At 46.1% G+C, this 26,088-nt stretch overlaps 1 protein-coding gene across 1 annotated transcript; it reads right to left on the bottom strand.

Annotated features, from left to right (window-relative positions):
- Positions 1 to 826: 826 nt before the first annotated feature.
- Positions 827 to 25,701, bottom strand: E2F1 (E2F transcription factor 1). The gene is made up of 7 exons (XM_081010261.1): positions 24,761 to 25,701; positions 15,985 to 16,075; positions 13,687 to 13,906; positions 12,061 to 12,213; positions 10,789 to 10,903; positions 9,532 to 9,736; positions 827 to 6,400 (listed from the first exon to the last, which is right to left on the bottom strand). Exons 1-7 carry the CDS (start codon positions 24,986 to 24,988, stop codon positions 6,156 to 6,158), a joined length of 1,257 nt encoding a protein of 418 aa, XP_080866387.1. The 5' UTR covers positions 24,989 to 25,701; the 3' UTR covers positions 827 to 6,155.
- Between the last annotated feature and the right edge of the window lie 387 nt (positions 25,702 to 26,088).

Raw genomic sequence — 26,088 nt, 5'->3', positions numbered from 1 at the left:
CATGAACTGAAAGGTGAAATGTAGATTATTCCTCCTAGCGTCGGCATTGTCACAGACTTAGCAGAAAGCTATCAAGCAGTGGCAAGAGTGTTTCTGAGTACCTACGTGATCAACCAAATGCTTACTTTCCAAGGGGAATTAAGCCAACAAAACTGTACATACAAGATTCTGAAAATAATCCATTCTGCTATGAAGCTCCCCAGAATCATCGTTAGTGGCTCATTCCCAGCTGAGATATTAAAGTTAGGAACGTTGATTAAGTCAGAATGAGCATTAGCAATTTAAAAGGGTGACCCGGAGTGGAAGACAGCAGCAGTTAAAATGTTGAGTTTTACAGTACAAAGCAGAAGACAGCAAATATCCCCAACATGTCAGGCTTTAAAAAAAGAAAGGTGGGGAAAGCAAGCATCTAGCTGTTAAGTCAGTGAGGAGAACTTGAAAATATGAGGGGAATGACTGGTGAAAAGTTCAGTAGACAGAAGCAAGGGCCCCAGAATATTATTGCTAGTGATATAGTTTCAGGATTCTGCAATGCTCTTTACTCAACTCCGTGACTATCACAATATTGGGCAAATAAACACATGTGAAATTGCAAAACCTTTCTCCTGCTGAAAAGTCCTAAAAGAACTTGCTTGTGGGCTTTCCAGGTGTGCATCTTTTGAATCTGTGTTTGGATATCCCACTCCACAGATGCACTTCTGAATAAAGGAGAACCTAGAGGTGTTCAGAACAGTGGAGCCCTCTCTCGGGACAAACACCCCCCCCCCCCGAGGTCACCAAGTGTTCTAAAAATCACAACAAGAGACACTGCAGAGCAAAGAGAAAATGAAGTAGAAGTATTTATTAAAACTAAAAGCACAGATAATGAACAAGGCACACAGAGGTGGATTGCCCTCAATGTCCAGGCACTGGGATTTGCTGGAGTTTTTGCAATGCACTTAGGTGCTTGGCTGTTGAAGGACCCAGAGTTCCTGGCTTGGCACTTACAGGAAAAGGTGCAATCCTTAAGAACCACCACAATATCCCAGCAACCTTTAGCCACCCAAACTGAATGCCATCGCTTGGGATTCCGTAGCCCCATGCATTAAGCACCCACCTCCAAGACAAACTACACACACCTTCTTGCCGAGGCAGAAGACACCCTCCCTCCTCTGCTGTGCTTCCAATTTTAATAAAACAACATGACAAAAGCCAATCTCTACTTGAACTTGCCCATACTTTTCACTGGAAGTAGTAGCTGAGACGTACTGGAAGGAGAAGTAGAATCATACACAGCCTAGGCTTTTACTTCTTTGATCCAGTAAATAAAGGCTTTTCAAAGCTATTGGTATATGTGTTCTATAAGTGCTCTCATCTGGGTTAGAAAAAAAACAGGGAGGGAGAGAGCCTGCTCCCATCCTCCTCCCCCTCCCCAATCTGCTGCCACTTCTCACAACAGGTTCGCGGGTCGATACCAGTAAAACTTTCTGTAGCTAGACATCCATGCTTAAATTCAAGATACCTGGAATATCAGAAATAGGGCTTTTCTCAAAACAGCCCCCTGATTCATTAGCTCTTTTATTCGTGAGTTTACCTGGATCCCCCAAAATACATATTAAGCATTACAGTGAAGTGGCTGGTTTCCCCCTTGTCAACTCCTTGAAAGTTCTGTAGGCCTATAGGCCACCATTCCAACCAAAGAGGCTCTGCTGAACATTATGCAAATATGACACACACACACACACACACACACACACACACACTGACTCTTCCACCATGCAAGATCAACTTGCACGGCACACACCAACATCTCACAGGCCGTGAGGTGCTGTTCCTTTGTGCTACTCATCGTAACTTTTCACCAGGCGACAACAAATGGGTTCCATCAGCAAAACCAAGAAGTGTCAACAGGGCAAATGTTGGGCGGAAGAATGGATGTAAGGTTAATAAATAAAACAGAAGGATGCTTTATGATACTGATTTGTTCCTGGCTTTTGCAATCACCGGTTTGGGGAAAAGTTTATTAAGTGTATCAAAACCTAAAAAGGCCTCTGAAACGTGCTATGGTATGGAAACATCAGGCACTTTGTAGCAATCAGGGAACATGCTCTGAGTCAGGAACAGGGCAAACCCTTGGAAAAGGACCGTCCCCACCAAGAACAGCAAAGCAGCACATGGAACAGGCACGCCAAGAGGAACAGCTCATCTCAACAAGCCATTTGGAAGCAGTGGCACATTATGGCAACAGCTTGTTGCTCTAAGCACTGGCCTTTGCTGAGGAGGAACAGAATTCCCTAGAAGGTATCCACGTCTTAATGAAGAGAGATAATCAGACCGGAGTCTTCTGCACCTAACCTAATAGAGCAGCCTTCCCCCAACCTGTTGCCTTGGGGACATTTTGGACTACAACTCCCACCATCCTCATAGCCATGGATGGTGGGAGTTGTAGTCCAAAAGCGTCTAGAAGGCGACAGGTTGTGGACAGCTGTAGCACAGGAAAGTAGCTCAAGCGAAAGCAATCCAAGTCCTACAATGCTAGTTCTGATCTGAACTAGAAAATGGTAGCTATTTAAAATAACACACCATGGCACCCGTGTGTCTGTGTTTGTGTGCGTGTGCATTTTCCGTGGAAAATATAACTCCTAACATTTGCTTCAAGACGGACTACTTGCAGGTGATTAGACAGCTAGGAGAGGTAGCTGCTTCTCCTTTTGCAATGACTACAGAGCCTAGGCACAGGATGGTTGCTCTGAAGTATTGGTTGTTTCAGCTTTACTGTGACCTACAGTCTGTGACCATAGGAGGGAAGAACACATGTTCCAGGCATAATATTTGCCTGACTGGCAGTATGCGTCTCCACCTTTATAAAATCGTGGGCTGTCCAATTCCAGCAAAGGGATCTTCAGGCACGTGGATGAATGTCCAAGAGCCCATACTCTGCAGAGGTGTGTGCATGTTGTCTCTGCCCTTTCCTCATCTATTCTTTGTGCATTTTTGCACAGAGGGCCTGAGGGGGGATTCTAACCATGTTCAGCAGGACACAGCTACAACCTTCCAGGCAACTGGGAACCTTGGGCAATCAGGGATACCAATGGAAGGTATTCGAACTGCATCCCACTGTTAGAATCCCTGCACACCTTCACTCTGAATGCACAATGGCTGGAAGAGGAGAGGGCAACACTCACAGCCGCTACAAAGCTTAATTCACACCATACATTTAATGCAGTATGATGCCACTTTAAACCGTCATGGCTTCCCGCAAAGAATTCTGGGAGCTGCAGTTTGTTAAGGGCGCTGAGAGTTGCTAGGCGACCCCTATTCCCCTCACACAGCTACAGTTCTCAGAGTGGGGTTTAACACTCTGTCCCTCTTCGCAGGGGACTCTGTCAATTGTAGTTGTGGGAGGGGAATAAGGAGGGTCTCCTAACTCCTCAGTAACTTTAAACAGCTCCCAGAATTCTTTGCGGGAAGCCATGACTATGCAAAGTAGTACCATGGTACTTTAAATACATGGCATGAATGTGACCTAAATACTCCCATCCAAACACCTAAGGAGGGCTAAAGAACCTTTCTGTTTATGACAGCCAGGAAAAGCCTAATTCAAAAAGGCTTTTCTTACTTTCCCCCTCGGACAGAAGAAGAACTTCCAGCATGGTTTTAGGCTATGTGCGACCCAGTGCCACGATGCATTACAGGGTCCATAGCCCTCTCATTCTAACAGGCATACACAGCTTCTTTTTCTTATAAAACTAGCCCAAATGGATAGGGCTGTTCCACAAATGTACTGACACCACAATGGCTGCCTACAGGCACCACGTTGCTGAGTAATAAAGCTTTGCACACAAACACACCCACCCACCCAGCTGCCTTTTTTGTGAAGCAAGGGACCCTTTCAAAGCAGGGGAACACTTTGGTGAGTCCTAGTATTTGAAATTTGCTAGGCTAATGAAAAAGGAAGGCACCTAGGGGGCAGCACCGAGAGCTGCCTTGTCATATGCTATCCAGCCGGCAACATTCACACCCTTTTTATCCTTGCTTCCCAACAACTGAAGGTACTTACCAAAATGGACAAGCCCAGGATGATGCTTGTCCTTCCTCAGACTCCTGTAACTAACGCTGTATGTGTCTCTCTCCCTTCCCTTCCTCCTCAACACAGAGTATTCCTGTACAAGATGAACCTGCCGTTCATTCTTCTACCAATAAATAGCATTTCAGCACAACAATATTGACCAGCCACACCTCCCACCACACGGATGGGACACAAGAGCAACCTCGTCCTACCAGACCCCAACAGCTCATCTACAACACGCCGGCTACTCATTTCTCAAACTCTCTTCCTCCATTCCTCATTTTGCTAGGCTAGCTATTCTACCAGGATACAATATGTCCTATTTCCCTGCATGCCTGGACATGCAGAGGTCCACTTCATGCAGTCTCCTCTTTACTTGCCCTTTCACCTTCCAGAAACACTGGATGGAGCCCACATAAATAATTAATAAATAGTATGAATTCATGATTTCTGGAGAAAACCCCATAGTGCTTAGCACAGGGGGAGGAGGGTGTTCGGGCAGTGCACAGACTGAAGGCAGTCAGTATTCACGCCTTTTGCTTCGCAGGGGAGGGTCAAACAGGTCTCCAAACAAACAAAAAAGGCATTTGTCATATACAGCTTTACATTATTAACTGCACCACAGCCAGAAAACAGAATTCCTTGCCTTTCTGGAGACTAACGAGCCACATTTTGCTTCCCTCCTGATGAAGCAAAATGTTATTGGCTGACCTCACCTAAATCACCAACTCCTCCTGCCTTCTGCTCATCAAAAGAGAAGTGGCAGCTAAATTCAATGGCCATCTAGCCTACTTCTTTTTTTTAAAAAAAAAGTCGCACCGAACCCATCCCCAGAAATGAACTTCTTCTACACACAAAGGTGGGGAGACTCAGAGGCCTTCCAAAAAAAAAAAAGGTGAGGTGAGGGGAGCCCAAAATAAATAAATAATCTATATAGAATCCTCCTTAAAGCTTTATCATGAGTAGGACCTCATGCCCCAGGCTAATATCCAGAAACAACTCAGCCCATCATTCCTGGCTTCCTTATATTCACTTCTCTTTTGCAACCAGTATATATATATATAAAACAACTATGGGGGAGAAGCAACTCTTCAGGCACATCTGATTATCTATTTTGTTTCACTAGCTTTGAGCAGCTCCCCCCCCCCCCGCCCAAAAAAGAATTACTGAAAGGTTCCCTCAGCACCATCCTGCACAATTCTACACACTTGGCTTCCTTTCCTCAAAATGGCCATTATTTCACTACAGGATTACAAATCTCAGGTTTACACCTTGCCGGCAAAAAGAACTCCCCCCCCCCCATCACCTCTGATCCTCCAACTGCAAATTGTTGGTGTCTCAATGCCAGCCAACCAGAATGACATGGTCTGTAAGACAATGGGGTGTCAGGTTATCACCAATTATTACTGAGAAGTACTGTTCTTGCCTTTTTTTCTTCCACAACTGGCTGGCAGAGAGAGGTGCCCCTCTCGCAATGAATATCCAGGCCATTACTGCCCTACCCCCCGGAGACTTTGCCGACAGAAGGGAGGGAGGAGCGCGTGTTCTCAGAAACTCTTCTGACTGTCACAGTTTCCAAGGCAAGAGAAGAAATTGCTCACAGTAAGGAGCGATAAACAGCTGACACAGGGTGGGGTGGTTTGCCCACAGCAAAATTCAGTTTAGAGGACTTGGGGAAATGAGTGGTTGAGCAAAGAGTTAAGTTAGCTGTTGCTAGGGCAACAGCATTAACTACTAGGACTGCCCCTATAGAGTCAAAACATGGCACCAGAGAATCAAGACGGCCCTGGACACTACTACTATGGGCCTGGACGCAGCAGGCCCACTGGAAGGCCACAGAAAGGGGCCTGCAACATTCACAGCAGCCATTAGCTTCACAGCCACCTTCTTCGGCCGCAGGGAGGTGGCTGGTGACAGGAAGCCAAGAACTGAATCACACCCTGGCCACTGCTGCCTTCTGTTTCCTCCCCTGGAGTCCTCTCTGCAGCACACTGGCCGAGGAGGCTGCAGCTGGCCTTGCGATTACATTCAGACGTCAGCTCTGAGAGGATGCCCCGTGGTGGGGCAGGGCCAGCTGAGTGGTGCTCCCCACCCCACCTGAGGATGCTCAGAAATCCAAGGAAGTCAAGTCTCCGAAATCACAGTCAAAGAGCTCGCTGATGCCCTCGCCCTCCTCGAGCCCAAAATGATAGTCCTGGGTCGGCGAAAGCGCAATGAATTCGGCAGGTAGGAAGCTTGAGAAGTCCTCCTTGCCCTGCTGGAGCAAAGCATCCACGGATGCCAGTGGCGAGAGGTTCACGTCATCCGCAGGGCACTTCAGTGGCAACGTGCTCTCCCTAGACAACAGGGGCTCTGCAAAAGACAAAACACATGGGTTTCATTCATTACTTCTATTTTTTAATCACACCACAATCAACTTGTCTTGAACTTTTAAAGTGTTCATTTAAAATGCCACAGGTCAGTTCAGGCAACACATGGTGACTGCCCACCATTTATTTCATTTCATTACACTGAACGAAATTCAACATAGCGCTAAGTGGGGTATGTGTGTGAGGAACAAAGTTTGCTCATGCAGTGGGATGTTTCCTACCCCACTCTTTTCCTCCCTCGCCGTGCACTTCTTGCATTCACCCTAAACCTGTTCTAGGGTTCCTCCAACCCTCCAGAGAATATTTAGGGGCATGGAGAGTGTCACTGCATGAACAGAACTTATTCCGTGCATGCAGCAACTTACTGGACTCCTGCTCATCAGTTTTATATCCTGCCCTTCCTCCTGAAGGAGCACAAGGCGGCTAACAACATAAATGCAATAATATAACAAGAACTGAAATGAACACCACCAGCAGCAGTTTGAACACCTGACAGCAGCAGAGTCAGTAATAATGCTCCCTATATCCCAAAGGCCTGAGTAAATTAAAAGCTTTTACTCTTGCCAGTGATGCTCATTTCCCATGGAAATGCCTATGGGAAGCCTGTAAGCAAAACCTGAGTGCCGTAACATTCGCCCCAATCACTGGTATTCAGTGGAGACAGAACACGACGACTGTGGCCATTGATCATCTGTTACTCAAGTTTGGCAGTGCATCTTCCACCCCTTTCCGTGTGTGTGTGTGTGTTTGTGTGTGTGTGCGCGCGCAGCCACATTAACTTGCAGTCTCCCCTGTCAGAGACTTGCAAAAGAGGAACAACCTTCACTCCAAACCTTGTCAGTACCTTTCTGATATGCCTAACATGCCTATGGACTCCTTATCTAGCCCTCCCGAGCAGAGGCAACGCATGAAACAAAGGCACCAGGCACACCTGCTGAGTCACGACACCGACCTCCTTGCCACACTCTCTGTCCATGTGCCTCCCCAGAAATTCAGCCTGCGGTCTTTTCTTCTACTCAGCCCATAGGCAGGGAACCCCAGCCCAGGCTGCTGCATGCAGCGTCCCAAGCGAGGCTGAGTATTGTGCTTTGTCACCACCATGGGGAAGGCAGGTGGCTCAGCAAAAAAAGAAAAGGGAAAAGGAAACCTGGAGCCCAGCAACAAAGCAGATGAGATTATGGTAGCTTCTTAAGAGAGGCCACCGTGACAGAAAAGGGCATGTTTAAGACTGTGTTCTGCTCTTTCCAGGCAGAAATCTCTTCCAAAATGCCACAGGTCAGTTCAGGCAAGGAAAAGTGTGGGCAAAAGCCAGTTTTAGAAGAAAAGTTAAGGTGGATACTTCCTCCTTTAAGCACAACTGCCCTAGTAGTGCCTGTCAACCATCACTAGGAGCCACAGTGAACCATCAGGCTTAAAGCACAAGGTACCTGCTGAGATTAGCCTCTCACAGGGAACGGCCAGAGCTCAATGCCCAGCTTCTCCAGGTGTGCTAGGAAGAAACCCCTGCCTGAAACCCTGGGGGTATGCTTCCAGTCGGTGTAGACAGTACAGAGTTAGATTTGGTATAAGGCAACTTCCTATATCTGGGTGATGGAAAGGAAAGCCCAGCATTAGGAGTGTGTGCAGTAATGCTTGGGTAGGGCCAGGAGGGAAAGAGGAAGAACAGAATGTTTCCCCTTTGACCACTTGAAGCCCTACCTAACATTCCTGATCTGATTATACGGAGACTTCAGTAGGCACAAAATACATATTTTCCACGCAACTCCACCCATTAAGTTGGGGTGAGCAGGTTTTAGATTAAACAACTGGACAGAGAGGAATTCTTGGATCTCTTGCTGCTAACAGAGTTTACACTAGGCAGACCCTTCTGGGTTTTTTCATCAGAAAACCAGAGTGGCTGAAATCTATTGAGTTATGAGAAGCGAATGCTAAGATGGGAAGCAAAGGAATCAGTCCCCCCCCCCCCACTGGCTTACAACACACAGCACAAAAAGATGAAAGTCCACACAAAAATGATGCTTCTGATCCTAGCATATCGTTCTCAAGCGAATGGCTTTCAGTCTAGCTCAGGGAAGGGGAACCTGTGGCCCTCCTGATGTTTCTGGACTACAAATCCCATCATCCTTGACCTTTGATCATTGCTAGATGGAGCTGATGTGAGTTGTGAGTCCAGCAACATCTGGAGAGCTACTGGTTTCCTATCCCTGGTGGAGATCTAGGCTGGATCTTTTACTGGAGGTCTGGAAATACACTCCTTTTAATTAAATCTTATGTCCTATTACAGCTTTCAACGTGAGGATGTATCTAATCATGGGGGGAGGGAGACTAATAATAATAATAATAACAACAACAACAATAATAATAAACAAATTAAAAAAAACTTCTATACTGCCCTTCATCCAAGAATCACAGGGTGGTTTACAGCATAAAAACACAAAAATACATAACATAGTAACAAACAAAAACAATTACACACCCACCCACACCAGTTTATGGTCTTGTTTAATTAGCCAAAGGCCTGAGAGGGGAGGAATGTTTTTGCCTGGCACCTAAAGATATGTAACAAAGGCGCTAGGCAAGTCTCCCTGGGGAGAGCATTCCACAAGCAGAGAGCCATTGCAGAAAAGTCCCGTTCTCGAGTTGCCACCCTCTGGACCTCTTGTGGAGGAAGCACACGAAGAAGATGATGGTTGCAGGATCTAGGTCGGTTCATATGGAGAAAATACAATATCTTCTGTGTTTGTGTACCAATGATCTGTCCCCAGTCCACAAACCAAGCCTGCCCTTGCAAACCCCCAAACTGCTCCCACGCTCCACTCTGCACCCTGTTCTATGACCTATGTTGTGATGGGGCTGGCGTATCAGCTGCTGCAGACAAAATAAAGGGACAGCCAGCACAACTATGTATTTCTTGCAAGCTTCTCAATGTACCTGGTTGGGCCCAGCTGTACACAGAAACCCAGACTAGATGGGCCATGGTCAGACCTAACAAGGCAATTCTCACGCTCTTATAGGAGACGTTATAGGCTCAGATCCTGACCTGCTTTGATACAGCCTCCAATCACAACATGCTCCAAAGGGACCTTCGGGTGCCCTGTTCCCCCATCCACATACCTTGGTCTGCACTCAGCAATGGTGAGTTCATTTCCTGGGAGGGACGCAGAAGTGCAGGAGCTGCTGCTTGCGAAGACCCTGGGGAAGGTTCCTCGGAAGCCACCTTCAATGGACTCTTGGTGGGGCTGCAGACTCCAGAGCTCTCTTCTGGGCACAGGAACACATCTATTGGGCCCTGGGTGCTCTTCACAGCAATTTGGAAAGCCTGGAAAAGAAGAAGAGGTGGACATCTGTGGAGACATTTACACAACTGAATAGTTTTCTGTCGTGGAAAATCTCCCTACCACCTTGTTCCCCTGAAGAAGAGATTATGGTCAAAACATGGTGGGAACTTAACCTATATTCCAGTGATGTGGGGATTAACAGGTGGACATTAGGATTAATTAGGGTTTTACAAAACCTGGATTGGATTGGGGGGCTATGCACAGTCTTACCATTCTTGGCTCTAACTAACAGGGGCTAAATAATAGAGCAGTCACTTTTTCCAAGAAGGACTACCCCTCCCCAAATGTGCAGCATTAGCTTCACATTGTCTACTATTTTCCCCCTAGCTCACCAATTGTATTTGGAAGGACGGAGACAACATTGCCTGAGCTGCCTTTTTCTGGAGGTCAACAATTTATTACAGTGGTACCTCGGGTTACAAACACTTTGGGTTACAAACTCCGCTAACCCGGAAGTAGTACCTTGGGTTGCGAACTTTGCCCCAGGATGAGAATGGAAATCGCACGCTGGTGGCGTGGGAGGCCCCATTAGTGAAAGCGAGCCTCAGATTAAGAACGGTTTCAGGTTAAGAATGGACCTCCGGAACGAATTAAGTTCATAACCTGAGGTACCACTGTATTAGCAAGGCTCCGTGGGTGAATGAATGTTGATTCGTACTCACCATTATCAGCTAATCCAGTTAAAGTGAAGCTACTAGCTACCCCCTCTCCACCCTTCCATACAGTTTGTAGCTGCATGAACTGTCTAATGTATTTCTAATTCTTGCCTCCAGATCTGTCTACTGGAGATGACATGATTTGGATCAGTATGATGCATGGAGAATCCTGCCTTGGATAGGCAAGCGAGAAAGGATCCTTATTGGCCTATGATTCTTGAAGACTGGATTTCTTAGCCATACCATTGGTTCAGGGTTGGCTACAGCTGGATCAGTCACCACAGACTTCTGCAAAGGGAGTGACCGGTTCAGCTGGTAGGAGCTGGTGCAGAAAGCATTCTGTGCACAATGGCCCTGTAGTGACCAGGAAGAGTTACCTCTGCCGGGTCAGAGACTTGCATCTGCGTCTCCTGGGGTGCTTTGATCACCATCACCAGTTGCTCAGAAGGGTCTGCAATGCTGCGCAGATCTTGGCATGTCACATAAGCTGAGGTGTGCCCAGTTAAGTTTTGCCAGGAGAAGGATGACAGACTACATGCTAAGCACTAAGTTACCAAGCCCAAATCACTAGCTTTTGGGAAACAAAGACTTCTACTGTTCTCCTGAACGCAGCATAATATGCTTGTATCCTTCAGCTACCAAACATTGTGGGGAAGATACGAAATGATAGAATTGCTTTAGTGTGGGATGGCACGTATAGCTTTTCCACACAGCAAGAAATCATTTGTTATTGCAATAAGAAACTGCCCCCCACCAGTAAAACTGCATTATTGATATTTTTTAAAAGCATCATTAACATTTGGGCACCTTTTCCTCTTCCTCCCAAACATGGACATTGTACATCCATGGACCAGCATCACAGAGCCCGTCTGTGCAATTTCCCAGTGGATTCTGCACTATAATGGCTTCGCACAGGTGTCAGCCTCCATTACAATCAATTCCTTGTTAACTGTATACATTCTTGGAGAAGAATGCTAACACTTTGGGAGGCAGTGAGGGGCAATTTTCTGCTCCACATTGTTCTCTGATATCACCTGGATGATTCAAAATGGACAACAAGCCCATCAGCCTAATCCTTAGGACCATGAAGTTAATCAATTCAGCTACTTCCACCAGACACCCTGAAGAAAAGCCACTTGCTTATATATAAAGCGTGGGCTGTGTTGGTGATGAGCTGTGTGCCTCCTGGTCAAACTTTAATGGACTGCAAAGGAATATGTTGAAACTGAGTTAAATGTGACAGTTGTGACACATTTACGGCACTGCACCCGTCACAGAGGGTGGGATCCAAGTCGCATTATCAGGAACAGGCTGAGCTACAGAGCTGCCAGGCAAAAATCAACTAGCAACATCTGACTGACTTAACGCCACCCTTCTCTCGCTCTCACACAGCTCTCCATTCCACTGACAATGCACAGCGTTAACCAGCAGCCAGGTAGGGATTTTCCATTAGCTCACAGGGTGGGGAAGTACAAATTAAAACACCAACACCCAGTCCTGGAATGTCAGGGGTGCAACTACCTCTTTGGAAGAAGGCACTCTTTTTGCACCTGGCTAATGCTTTGGACCTGCTTGCTAGGAGCCCAACTCTGCATCTTCCGGTTTGCCAAAAGCACCCAACCCCCCCTCCACCTTCCACACAAGGATATTGCTTGTTTTCTGGGTCCTCCGTGAGGTGCTTGAACTGAGTAGTACACATCTGGATGAGGCTGTCCAGTTGCTGTTCTGCTGCCTGAAGATCCTGGAGTTCCTTCACCAACCCCTGGCTCTTGCTGGCGCTCCCCACAGCAGTCCGGCTTCCCCTAAAGAAAACAGGGCACGTCAAGATGGAACAGTCTCATCAGCGACCTGCTGTCTCCTAACATCAGGGGGCATATTAAAAAGAGGAACAGACAGCATGTTCTATGGTCCCACATGGTCAAAACTGATCCAGCGCAGGGTTAGTGAATGCCCAGGTACTTATATTAGAAGTTTATGGTGCAGCAACATGGAAGTCACATTGGGCCAACTCTGAAAGTTTGTCAACTCTATCCGATACAACTTTTCATCTGCTATTCATTTGACGTTGGTGAATGTTTATATACAACCATCTCTGCACATTCAAATAATCCCCACATCAGGATGGGATGTAGCACACATTTTTCTACAGCATGGTATGGATCAAGCATACATTGCAGATGAACACATTCATGCCACACTTCATGCATTACATTATATGCGCAGGCTTTTTTGTAAGATCATCTCTTCCGTGCAGGAGGGGAATAAAACATTTTCAAAAGGACAGAAGAGCAGTTTTTTAGCTTAAGTCAGGCTTAACAGCATAATCTTAGGCACATTTACTCATAAGGTAGTCCCATTTCATTCCATGGGGTTTGCTGCAATCCTATGCACACTTACTTGGGAGTTAAGCCTCATTTAATTTTGTCATAAGATCATAGGAAGCTGCCTTATATCGTCAGATCATTAGTCCATCTTGCTCGGTTTTGTCTACAATGTCTGGTAGTGACTCTCCAGGGTTTCAGACAGACACCTCTTCCAGTGCTACCTGGAGATGTCATAGATTGAACCTGGGATTTTCTGCATGCAAAGCAGATGCTCCACTATTGAGCTAAGACCTTTCTGTAGTGAGAGGCTAGGTTCTCAATAAACATACCTAGGAAAGCACATTTTATTCAAATCATAATAATAAATACTGGTGCAGCTTCAAAAGCACGGATGGAGCAGAGGTGCACGTACACTTTACAGCAGGACTCCCAGTGGTTCAGGAGATGGGATTTCACTGCCCTGCAAAGCTGTTTGCCCATCCCTATGACAAGTAGCACATTTTACGCACATTCCATAAAGTATGTACATTTCATTTTGTCGTTTACATAGATAGCCGAATTCAGTTTTTCTGACACCATGTTCAAGTTTTCTTGATGTAGTCTTTTGTTCCTTTAAGCCTTTGACTCCATATATAGTCCTTGTGATGACATTATTCACTCACAGAAGAATGCTTGTAAATGAGAACTATTAACAAAAGGAGCTGTATTAAGTCCAGTACAGTAATCACTCTCATCTTCAAGTGTTACCCTATTAGTTTTGTGCAATACAGAAAGCCTTATCCATGCCAAACCAAAGGCTTTTCTCCTAAGAGACACATTCCAAAAGGACAACCAGGCAAGTCTCCTACAGCAAATGCAAGAGGTTGGTTACTTCCTAAGGCCAGGAGAAATTCGGAAGACCAATACAATCAGAATAGGGCAACCCAAAAGAACAGGTGACATTCTACTTACAACCACTGGATATGGTTCTTGGACTTCTTGGTGATCAGCTGGATACCTTCCAGGACATTTGTGATGTCATAGATCCGCCTCTTCTGCACCTTCAACACCTCTGCAGCCCAGTTGAGATCCACAACACCATCAGGCGATTGGCTCAGCAGCTCCAGGAAACGTTTGGTGGTCAGGTTCAGGGAGGTTTCATAGCGGGATTTCTCTCCAGGAGACTTCACCCCTGAGGATCAATGATGACTTCATTACAACTAGCAACGTTGTTGAAGGTTTGCCACTGCATGGCTTGGAATGCGAACTTGTCCAGCTCATGATGCTTGGCTGCATCGCAAATCAAGCAGCATTTCCCCAAGTTACTGCTGTTTAGCTCAGAATTTAAACCCCCAATGCCTTGAATTCTGCTATCCGAGGCACCAGATAAAATATAAAGATCGTGGCTTCTCAAAGAGGGCTCCAGCAAGACCTCCCCATTTACCCAAGCAAGTAGGAAGGGTTTTGCAGAGGAGGTGGCAGGGGCTCATGGTGAAAAGCAAAGATTTGCAGACCCATTAAGGTGCATTATAAAAATCAGTCTACAGTCTGAAAGATATCCATCCACCAATTACATTGCAACCAAAAGAGGAACTGGCCATGTCTTCCGGTTGATTTGCACAAGTATTTGTCTCTTGCTAGCAGGAGCAGAAAACTTTCTTAGGTAAGGCAAGCAAAGAGTTTTGCAGTCCCCTGTAGCATCCTACCCAGTTCCCCTTCAGCTTCAGCGACGTCAGATGCCAGGGCCAACATAGTTTCAAGTCTATCTTCACAGCTTTTTAGGTACAGTACAAGAAAAGTATCTAGGGGTCTTGTGGACCACAAGCTTAACATCATTCAACAGGGTAATGCAGCAGCAAAAAAAAGTGAATGATCTTCTAGGCTGCATCAACAGAAGCACAGTGTCCAGGTCAAGGATGTAATAGTACCACTCTATTCTGCCTTGGTCAGAACACACCCGGAATACTGTGTCCAGTTCTGGGCACCACAGTTTAATCAAGATGTTGACAAGCTGTAGCGTGTGCAGAGGAGGAAGACCAAGATGATCAAAGGTCTGGAAAGCAAGCCTTATGAGGAACAGTTGAGGGAATTGGATATGTTTAGCCTGGAAAAGAGGAGCTATGATGGCCATGTTCAAATAACTCAAGGGCTGCCACATGGAAGATGGAGCAAGCTTGTTTTCTCCTGCTCTGGAGGCTAGGAACCAAACCAATGGCTTCAAGTTACAAGGAAGGAGATTTTGACTAAACATCAGGAAGAATTTTCTGACAGTAAGAACTGTTCAACAGTGGAACACCCTCTGGGAAGCTGGTGAAATCTCCTTCCTTGGAGGTTTTGAAGCAGAGGTTGGATGGCCACCTGCCATATAAGATCTAGTTAAGATTTCTGCATTGCAGGGGGTTGGACTAGGGTCCCTTCCAGAACTGCAGTTCTGTGAGAAACTTGCTCTTTTTTCACTTTAAAAAAACAACAACTCCAAGAATGCTCAGATTTCTAGGATTCTAAATCTAGTGCCAAACATCAGCTTCAGCACTTATTATTATTGATCATTTACAGTGGTACCTCGGGTTAAGTACTTAATTCGTTCCGGAGGTCCGTTCTTAACCTGAAACTGTTCTTAACCTGAAGCACCACTTTAGCTAATGGGGCCTCCCGCTGCCACCGCACGATTTCTGTTCTCACCCTGAAGCAAAGTTCTTAACCCGAGATACTATTTCTGGGTTAGTGGAGTCTGTAACCTGAAGTGTATGTAACCCAAATCGTACCACTGTATTAGGATTTTCAGATTTTTACGGAGACATAGTTGGTTTCCTATTTCCCCCAAATTCCATTTGTCTTTTTTGTAGTGGTTCTTTCACTTCTGTCTTTCAGCCGTTTGTCTCCTTGCACTTATTTCTGTACCATTTTAACCGAAATCTGATTGTATAGTTGTAATTGATGTCTCTATCGTTAATGTATGGCTGGGTTACCTGTACATTGCTTAGAGAAGATTGTAATTAAGGGGTATGTAAGTTGCCAAAATAAAAATAACTATTTTTTAAAGGGGGGGGGGTCACTTCATTTTTGTTTCCAATGGCTACCCCCCCAACGATGTACAAGGCTTGTAATTGCTTATTCCCCCCCCCCCAAAAAAAGCACCACAGCTGCCTTCTAGGCTCAGGCTGCTCTATTAACAGGAAGTCCTGCCCTGTTTAGCTACTGGGAAAAGGAAATCTTGAAAAATCTGTGGATTGATTAAAAGCAACAGGGTTCCCTTCTGGCCACTAGCACCTTTGACAGGGTTTTTCGCTTTTCCTCGGGCTGCATGAACACTCTCTGCAATGTACTGGTGGTCAGTCTCCAAGTTCAGCTTCCGTTTTACCTGGAACAGAAGAGAGAGAGATTTGCAATAGGTTGGTGGATAGCTATAATCTCATTTCAGCTATGCAGTGAAACAAGGAAGAGTTTGTGAAGCAGAAAGAGCCCAAGGGTACTTTGAAAAACAGGACTAAATCTATATGACTGTGTGCTATCTCCATGTTCAAAGGCACTATAAATTACCAATCTGAATTATCAGTTGTTGGGAGAGAGCGACTGACTTCCTGTCCTCCCTGTGAGCTTCCCAAGGACATCTGGCTGACCACTGTGGGAAAAAGGATGCTGGGCTGCTTAGTCCTTTGGCCTGATCCAGCTGGGCTCTTATTATGAGAGTCTCCCACTTCCAAACAGAAGTGGTACAGCAAAGGCTGTATCATATAGTTTCTCTGCAACTGTAGTCAGAGCCCTAAGATATCACCAAAACTGTCAAAAACCATAGCAGAAAGTAATGTGTGAAGAAATTGTGCAATTGGAATTGCTATTTTTTTCATAGACATGAAGCTTGCTTACCAAGAACCATCCACAAGCACTCTAGCTACTATTGCCCAGAATAACGAAAAGCTTAGGAAGCTGTCCAAACTATTCACTGCTCATGATCAACAACTCAGCAACATAGGGCCTTCTGGTCATGGCGTATTTTTAGTTTTTCTTCTGTGCAGCTTCTATTCAAAGTGTGGAGTAAGGAGAGCTTATATTCTGCAAGTCCCAGGTATTATTTCAATGAACCTAAGCATCAATGATATTCCAGTCATCAACACCAGCAACTGATAAACCTTTATGCTCTCGTAACTCCATACCTCTTGCCTGAAACAGAAGAGTAAGAGATGGCAAGATCTTGGGCCACAGAGACCTGAAGTGTTGACCTAATAGAAGTAGATCACATAATCCACTTAGAGTTCCACAAACAACAAATCTCCATGAGGTTGCCTAGCAATGAGCAAAAGATGCAGGACTTTTTATACAAACAAAAACCCAATAAGGACAGCACAACTGCAATATGTTGGTTTGAGAATCCCACTTTAGTTACTATTTACAGAGCAACCAACTTGGTTGGGATGTTTCAATGAGGGAGAGAGAAGTTGCTCCAACCTGATGTGTTGAAGAAGAAAAAGAAGAAGAAGAAGACCAGAAGTCATACTAATAGAGCAGGGCTGGAAACCTTTTGACATTCCATTGTACATACTGGATGAGACTATTGGGAGTTACAGTCCATCTGGAGGGCCAAAAGCTCCTCAGTCCCGTAGTAGAAGTAGCAGACAATTCCACAGATAACCCCAAAAGTGGCAGAAGCAAAAAGTCATATTCTCTTTAATCGGTGATTCAGACACAAAGCTTCAACAAATTAAGTTATCATGAAGTTAAGAGAACATCCCACAACATTATCCTGTTTTTCCAACTCAACCTTATTAAATGATTGCTGACATAGATGGAAATTAGTTAGGAGGTAGCGGAGAAACTACAAAGGATGACCACTACAAAGAAAAGCTTGACTGCAGCAAGTATAGGTAGATAAAAGATTAAGAAGAGTAACTATCAAGAAGATGATAAATTGGTACATTAGATTGAAATGGGTTGCCAGTCTGCAACCATAAGGACAGAATGGTTTCTCCATTCCTTTCAGCCCATCTTTTAGTTTATTCTGTGGGTACAATTTCCGCACAGCTCATAGGTCCCCACACAACAAGATTGCATCCTCAGGTCTATCCATTCCCAGAGATTACAACAGCTGGAGAGCAAAGCAAATGCAAGCCTGGACATTCCGCTTTCTGGAAGCCTATTTGCTTCTTCTGAAAGGAAGCATTAGGAAATCCGCAATGCTTGTGGACAGTTAACAAGACAGGCTTGATAGACGAAGTTTTAAATATAAAATACCATCTGCATTTTTTTGCCAATGACTGAAATACACTAGGCATAGCCGCAAACATAACCCTACCATCTAGTTTTTTCTTTTGTTTTCCAGTACTGGTGTTTGCTGAGAACCACCCTATGGGAAGAGAGATATAATTCTTTTACAAACTGAACTCCGGCTGAAGGCTTCAGTTTATTAATTGTTCCATTTTACTGTCCAGGAATGGTGTCTATGCTTTCTTCCCTTTAACATGGGAGGCTAGTAACGGGATTGAGGCTCACCCTAGCACTATTCTGTCTCTGATGAAGGCCTGAAACACTTGTGAGCAGCTTGCTTCTTGGCTACGGGGAGCAGCAACGCTGAGAGATCTCACCTGGCAATTCCAGGATCTGAAGCAATCATCAGGTCAAATTCCACTGCTTCCACTTGTCCAACTACTGATAAAAGAAAGAGACTGCTTCTTTCCCAGCAGCTAAGACAAAATGACGAGACGAAGGTGGGGGTGAAGGTGTTACTTACTAAAGGAAGTATATTTTCATGCATCCTGCAAGAAAATACTTTCTATAGAGTCATTTACAGTTAACTGCAGAAGTACTCGCAGCATGCTAAAAATGCTTTAAGGAGTAAATGTTGGCCATACCTGAATGAATCCCTCAGGTACAGGCACTTTAAATGGAAGCATGAATCCGGCATGAATTAGAAATTCTTTTGTCTCGTTGCAAAACCAGAATTTCTAGGGGCCCTGGGTGGGAAGCTATAGCAATTAAACCAGTTTAGGTCTGCAGAGTAGACATGCCCTGTGGATGCCTTCACATGTGATGCCAAGAATGCCTTTTAAATGGGGTGAGAGTTGGAACTTGTGCTTTCAGTAAGGGAGCTTAATTTTTAATTCTGTCCCAAAGAATACTCTGTTTAATGTGCATGACCTGGTTGGTCTTGGGAATGTGCTTTCCTGTTCCTGTCAACCTGAGGCACATTTATGTCATCATGAAATCTTGCACCCAGGCATTCCCCTTTCTAGATTGCCATTTCCATAGTATTTTTATGTCAACAGGAAACATATTACTAAACTTGTTGTTGTTGTTGTAGTTATTACTACTGCTAACACATACAGCCCAGGTTAGTGCATCACCAGTGCGCAGGGCAGAGATGGGAGAACAGCTGGAGAGAAAGGGCAATAGAGGAGCATCTTCTCCAACCACTTGGAGAAGATGCCTGAAACATCAAGCCTAGTGAGTGGCTGAGACTGTGGTGCTGCACAACCCAGAGGATTTAGTGCGTTGCGTCATTGTTGCCAGGTGAGTGTGCTTCAGGATGCATTACAAAGCCACAACCACTGGCAGTTTGATGAGAGAGCAGTGTAGGCTGTCTCCCCTTTTTTTGCTACTGCATTAACATCAACAGTGTGGCCATAAGCAGGTCTTGGTGCACCGTGGCCTTTTTTGGTAACATATCCTTTGCTATTACCGTATGAAATGGAAATGGGTTAGTTCTTCTCTTGGCTTATGCTGACTCTGTGGTGGATTTGCCATCCTTTATGTCACATCCACATGGTTTTGTATATCAGTTGCTGGAGGGTGGGCATAAGTGTGCATTTTGTGCTAAAATGTGGGTTTATTATCCCCTGGTTGCCTACCAATATATTACTTTAAAGATTTTGTATTGATCATTAACTGCATTGCTAGAAAATGTTTTATAGCACTGGCTTTTTTGCCAAGGCATTTGTTCCAGGATTTGCACTTTTAGTTACTAATGTTCTTTTTATTTTCCAGTTTATTTTAAATTTGATATTGTGTGCTTTGCCGGGAAGAGTATATTACTTTGACACTTTTTTGTAGCAAGAGACTATTAATACGAAATAAATAATTTTGTATGATGTTGGGCTTTTTTTTAAGAGACACAAATTTAGGGTTCAAATCAAACAATGACATCAGCAATGACATATAGTAGGGAACCCAGAAAAATAACCTCAAGGTGATACAAATCAATTACAAGGCCATGGTTTGTAGCCAATTCTAGTCTGACTTAGAGTAGACCAACTGACATTAAAGGACACAGCTAATTTAGCTTCATTAACCTCAACAGGTCCACTCTGAGTAGGTCTAGCGTTGTATACAACCCATTTGTCTCTGCCCACTGTAAAGAGAGGCGCTAAAGTCAAAGTGTCCATGAGATTCCAGCCTAGCAAAGCTGAAAAGCCTCTGGCGCCTATTATATCTGAGTTTCTGCAAACTTAGAAAGTGTGGCATCTGAAAACCCTGAACAAATCTGAGGGCCTAGAAAGCCTAATGTTGGTTCTCCAAAACTGAAAAGCGGAACAGCTTGGGATTTGAAATATTTTTCAAGATTTGACTTGGAACAGCCTTTAAAAAACAGCCTTTCCTTTCTCGCTTCCATTCCAAAATGACAGATCCCTACAAACTGAGCAAATCCAGGTTCTGGGGGTGCTGGCATCCTCCATGCAACCACAAAGGTCATGCCCTCAAACCTACTACATGGCTTGAATACAGCAGCACCAACAGGGCGGGGAAACCAGACATCTTCAGTCCTGCCCTGAACAACAGGCACCCCAATGAGACAACACAAAGTGAAGGCTCATTACAGATTCCCGACCCAAACATTTAAAACAAAGAACCGACTGTAAAGCGGCCGCCCACTGCAGGCCCCTCTCAACAGAAAAGGGCCTCTGTGGGAGGAGGATGCAGGCAGCTTTTGTGAGCATCACCTCCCTTGCTCTGCCTGCTGGGAAAGAGCAACGGGAATTGCAACCATCAACTCCCTTGCACTGGCCAACTCCAGCAACAGCTTCAGTTCTCCAGGAGCAGACAGTTGTAGGAGGAGGATCCCACACAATATAGCCAAGGGCAACCATGGCTCCATGTTTTGTTGCCAGCTGTCTCATTACAGAGGACAGTAAGTCCCTTAAGCATCTGGCTCCATTCACTTAATCTCTGACAAGCCAACCCAACCGAGAAGGCAGGGAAAGAGACCAGGTTTACAAGCTCATGTCTTTCAACTGGGATTGGAGGGGCAGGTAGTCCCTGCTCCCCTGTGTGTTTATTTGTATAAGCACCAGTATATGGTAGGAATTCAACATAGTGCTATGGCAATCGTTGCCTCAGCACAAGCATTTCAGCTGGCCAGAAAGAACCAACACCCCTGTTCTCCTCCCTGTATGTTGTTCTGGGGGTTCTTTTGACCCCAACTACTACGGGGGACAAGGGACGCGGGTGGCGCTGTGGGTTAAACCAAAGAGCCTAGGACTTGCCAATCAGAAGGTCAGTGGTTCGAATCCCCGGGACGGGGTGAGCTCCTGTTGCTCGGTCCCTGCTCCTGCCAACCTAGCAGTTCGAAAGGACCTCAAAGTGCAAGTAGATAAATAGGTACCGCTCCGGCGGGAAGGTAAACGGCATTTCCGTGCGCTGCTATGGTTCGCCAGAAGCGGCTGAGTCATGCTGGCCACATGACCCGGAAGCTGTACGCCGGCTTCCTCGGCCAATAAAGCGAGATGAGCATCGCAACCCGAGTCGGCCACGACTGGACCTAATGGTCAGGGGTCCCTTTACCCCTTTACCTTTACCATGGGGGAAATGGGGGGAAAGCACTATTGCCCTAGTCAAACTCCTTGTGCAGGCTTCTCCTACTTTCTACACTGTCGCCTTCCCCTTGCCCTTACAGTTGTGGTTCCTTGACCAGCATTTTCCCGCACCATGGAGATGCGTTGATGGAGAAACTCTGCTTGTTGAATTGCTACTATGCTGCTTCACAAGAAGCTCCAAGGAGAGAGAGAAAATAAGTAACGAACATGCACTGAAAGCGTTTGGGCGGAGAGATATACATTAGTGAGCTACTTTTATTATTAAGCAGGGTTACGTTAAGCACTTTATGCTCTAAATGTATACTAACACATGAAGAAGTGGGACAGTGACTGCTGGTTTTGCCCACAACATTTGGTACCCCACCCCCAAACACCTATGGGTTCAAAGCAATGTCTGCAAAGGGGAGCCTACGTATACACAGTTGCACCTCCATTCAATTGATAACAAACGCAGGTGTGTAGGCTACCCTTTTCATATGTCACACTGAACATGTGGATGTTGGGACAGGGCCAGCAGGCTCTGCCCATCCTCTCTTCGATGTAGAAGTATAGGTGCAGAGGAGAAGGCCTGAAGAAGGTTCCTCTCTTTGCCAAATGCTGCTCCTACACCTAGAATGTAAGCGAACCAAATGGGAAGAGTGAATCCTGTGGGAAACTGCAATCAAATGTAACTAGCAAGCTTGGGGTAGTTAACACATGAAGGGCTTAAGACCACAGAATTGTGTGCCTAGACTCAGTTAGGCCTGAGTCTGGTGAAGTGAAGTGTCTTTGTTCATTCTCTTCCACCATCTGAAGCAGACCAGGCAGCACATCTGAGCTTGCTCGCTTCAAGCCCAGGCTGTGTGCTCAGAAGTATTTTTTAAACCAAATAATTTTCTACCTCTGTTCTTTGTGCTGCTACATGGAATAATCTAACCTTTGGAGTTTGTAGGTAAAGCATTTAAACTTACTAATGGTGTGGTCTGTTCACTGTGAGAGGGAGGGAAGAGTGCTGTAAGCAGACTAAACATGATCTTAAAAGGGTCTAGCAGCCTAAATTCCCATGCTTCACTTTGCTGAATGTTTTGTTCCTTTTTAAAACTTCTGTTGACACACTCTCTACTAGAGAATGTGCTTGCCCCATGTTTTGGATCTAAGAATCCAGCAATTTCTTTTAAACCAAATATGTTTATATAAAATTCTGACAATTCTCTAGCTTCTTATCAACATCTTAGTGCATGCTAAAACTAGTGATTATGCTATATATTAGAAACACAGAGACAAAATAATCTACTGTACTTGTCACTTCCAACTAGTTAGACATGCTTCATCACTAACCCTCTAAGTCCTATAGTCAACAGTCATACTATAAACAATGCAGCACATAGAAAGAAGCTCCTTACTATAGAGGGTATACACTGATTCACACAACAGCTTCTCTAGTACCATTTGAAGATCTGCCTATTTCTCTGTACACACTATGTCCCAATATTCCTAAACTGTGTCATTTTATTACAGCGTTCATGCCTCTTTTTCCAGTATACACAATAGTAAGAAAACATAGCACAGTCAGTCAGTGCTAAAACTGTTAGCCACAAACTAATTTTAGATTGGTTCATGTATATATGTAAATGCATATGCTCCCTAACATAAATAAAGGGACATATAGAAATGCTTGAGATATTCTGTGAATTCCTGTGCAAACTAATTTGATCCAAACCTCTTGGATTAATGTGTGGATAAGAGCATAATTATCCTTCAGATTGCACACTTCTGCAATACTTATTGGCTCAAACAATATACAAAAATGCATTAAAACTGTATTTTATTATAAAATAGGTTTGCAAATGCCTACATTGAAATAGAAACATTATTTAAGTAGCTTATTTTGTGATAAAATATGCATTTAAAAACACGTGCAGATTTTTTAAGAAAAAGAAATGCAATGATGAATGCAGAGACAGACTTACATGTTAATTCATGCCCAATTGACATGGACTGGAAATAGACTGGTCTGCCCATCCTTAGGGGCACAACATACGTCACCTTCTCTCACACACATTTAAAGACACTAGCCTGATAGAACAGAAACCAAAGTTGCACAGTTCCTGCCACTTCCTTCCTTTGCAATGCGGTGGCAAATCTATTACCAATCAATTTCCCTTTGGTAGGTCTTCCTTCTGTTTAACATCAGGCTGGGCACTGCATACCTCAGAGTATGTAGCTCTAAAGAAAGCAACTGCACAACAAAGCCGAAGCCAAACATTTGTCTTTGTTAAGAACAAGTTGCACAGAACTCTGGGCCTTGACATCCTGTAACAGGAAGTTAAGCTGCTTCACTAACAACATTTGCAGGCTTCTTGCACTGAAAGAGACTCGACACAATCCATTAAGTTCTGCAGCCAGGCTCAGAAAAAACAACAACCGGGTGTCTATCTATCTAGGTCAGACAGGACAACCTTGCTGCGTTAAGTTCGACAATGTAACATTTTGAAGCCTAGACCTTCTAGTTAATGATTTCTCTGCATGCCTTCATGAGCACTCTGCCCTTCCTACGAGATTGCTACATATGCCACGTTTAAGAGGCACTATTTCAGTCACAGTCTTGAAACTCTCCCCACATCTCTCCTGTAATTACAGGCACAGGGAAAGCCTTTACAAAGCCACATAGGATTAAAAGAAAACTATCAACTCACAGATATAACTGTGTCCTTCTACTGAAATAAGCAACCTAGAAAAGGATTGAAAAGGCCTCTAACACAATGGCTCTCATATTATTTAGCAGTGCTGGAATTTACTAGGTAGCTGATCCTGGACAGAAGCAACAAGTTGAAAGTATATATATATATATATTCCAAATATATATATTTGGTGGCCGGGAGGCAATCTGAGAAGTTAACCACTTATTCCCCAACATATGGGCAAAACCAACTACAAGATTATGGAGATTGCAACTTGTTCTATTACCCTGGGTGTAAAGTCTAAAGATTGCCACATTGCTGTTGGTCACAAGAGTTTTTACATTTTTGCACCATGCCCCCGGTGGAGGATGGAGCACGATTCAGTGGTAAACAAAGGGCATCTATATTATATGCCCATCTCCGTAGAGTCCTAGAACAACGGGTGCATATATATAAATATGTATATATATATAAACGTTATACACAAGTTACGCTTCAAAACATTTCGTTGCTGGCCAAGCTTGCTGCTCTCCTAGAAGCCAGCAGCAGCAGCAGCAGCAGCGGGGAAGCGGGTGGCATTACCGGCGGGCGCTCCAGAGCAGGCCTCTGCGTCGCCGTTTCCAATCTGGCGGGCTGCGGAGTGGCGAACAGCAGCAGCTCGGCGTCGCTCTCTCCTCCGGGCGCGGAGAGCTGGTCTGGGGTGGAAATGATCACGATCTGCTGCTCCATCACATGGATGGCTTCCGCGCCCCTCAAGAGGGCTTCCAGGTCCGCCACATTCTGGGTCACCCCCAGGCCCTCCAGCGACATGGTACAAAACGCTGGCACTCACATGCCTCGCAGGAGACTGGGTGGGGTGGGTAGGGGTGAGGGAAAGGCCTGATCCTGCCCGCTCCTCCGCCTCCCTTCCCCCACGCACCGCAGGAAATCCGGAGGATCCCTCTTCCCCCACCCCCACCCCACCCCGCCGTCTTGATTCCCCCTTCCCGGGAATCAGAGCCGTGTCAGCGGGCGGGGGCCACCGTCCTGGCCGCGGGGGTGCAGGGAGACGCCGGATGGCAGGGGCCGGGAGCCAGGAACACGCCCCATCCTCCTTTAAGGGCAGAGGCCCGGGAAATGGTGTCCCGCGGAGGTGCAGCCGGCCAGGGCCGCGAGCGGAGAGGAGGCGGCGGCGGCCAGGCCGAGAGCGGAGGGCGCCGAGGCTGCTTCCCGGGTCATCTGCGAGGCCCCCACGAAGGCGCGGGTCTCCGCGGAGAAGGGCAGGGCGCTACGGCGCACAGCAGGGCTCCCTTCCGCCTACGCTCGGCCGGTCAGCGCCGACTTCCCAGCCGCCCTGCCCTGCCCCGTTCGGCTGTGTGGTGGCCCCGCGCGGAGCCGGGCTCCTCTCGCCCTTCTCTCCCGCGCTCGGCCGAACCCGTCCGCTCCGCTCGCGCTCCACTCCAGGCACTGTTATTGTTCCCAGCTGGTCCCGGCCCCGCACACGTTTGCGCGCCAAATCCTTTTTGCCGCGAAAGCAGCACGAGCAGGGCGCCGTCGCTCCCATTGGTCGGCTCGCCCGCATCAACATTCGGCTCCGGGTGGGCGAGGGGGCGGGGGGAAGAGCAGACGCCGCCTCCCCATTGGATGCTGCGCCGTGATTGATACGCCGCGCCGCCGCCTCGTTGGCTGCGAGAGTGAGGACGCCGGAGCGCCGTCGTGACGGCCCGAACGTTCTGACAGCCGCCCAATGGCGAGGGCCCGGGTTGCGGAAGGGGGAACGGGGCTCAGCCAATCAAAGCGGGGGAAGGGACGGGAGACGCTGCGGCGGGGCACGTGGGAGAGGAGGCGGTGTTGCCGAGCGAGTTGTGAGGGGAACCTCGGCGACCGCGCAAGGCGCGTCAGTGGCGCTTGCGTCTGCTGCAGCGTAAGTG

This window comes from Podarcis pityusensis (genome assembly GCF_964106645.2).
Source record: "Podarcis pityusensis genome assembly, chromosome: 6".
NCBI classification, from domain to species: domain Eukaryota; kingdom Metazoa; phylum Chordata; class Lepidosauria; order Squamata; family Lacertidae; genus Podarcis; species Podarcis pityusensis.
This window is presented reverse-complemented; position numbering and strand designations above follow the sequence as displayed.

Coding starts and splice junctions, on each gene's coding strand:
- E2F1 (XM_081010261.1), bottom strand. CDS start 24,988: ATGTCGCTGGAGGGCCTGGGGGTGACCCAGAATGTGGCGGACCTGGAA. Junction 16,076..24,760: donor CTGCTCTGGAGCGCCCGCCG/GTAATGCCACCC, acceptor CTTCTGTTCCAG/GTAAAACGGAAGCTGAACTT. Junction 12,214..13,686: donor AAGAACCATATCCAGTGGTT/GTAAGTAGAATG, acceptor TGTTTTCTTTAG/GGGAAGCCGGACTGCTGTGG.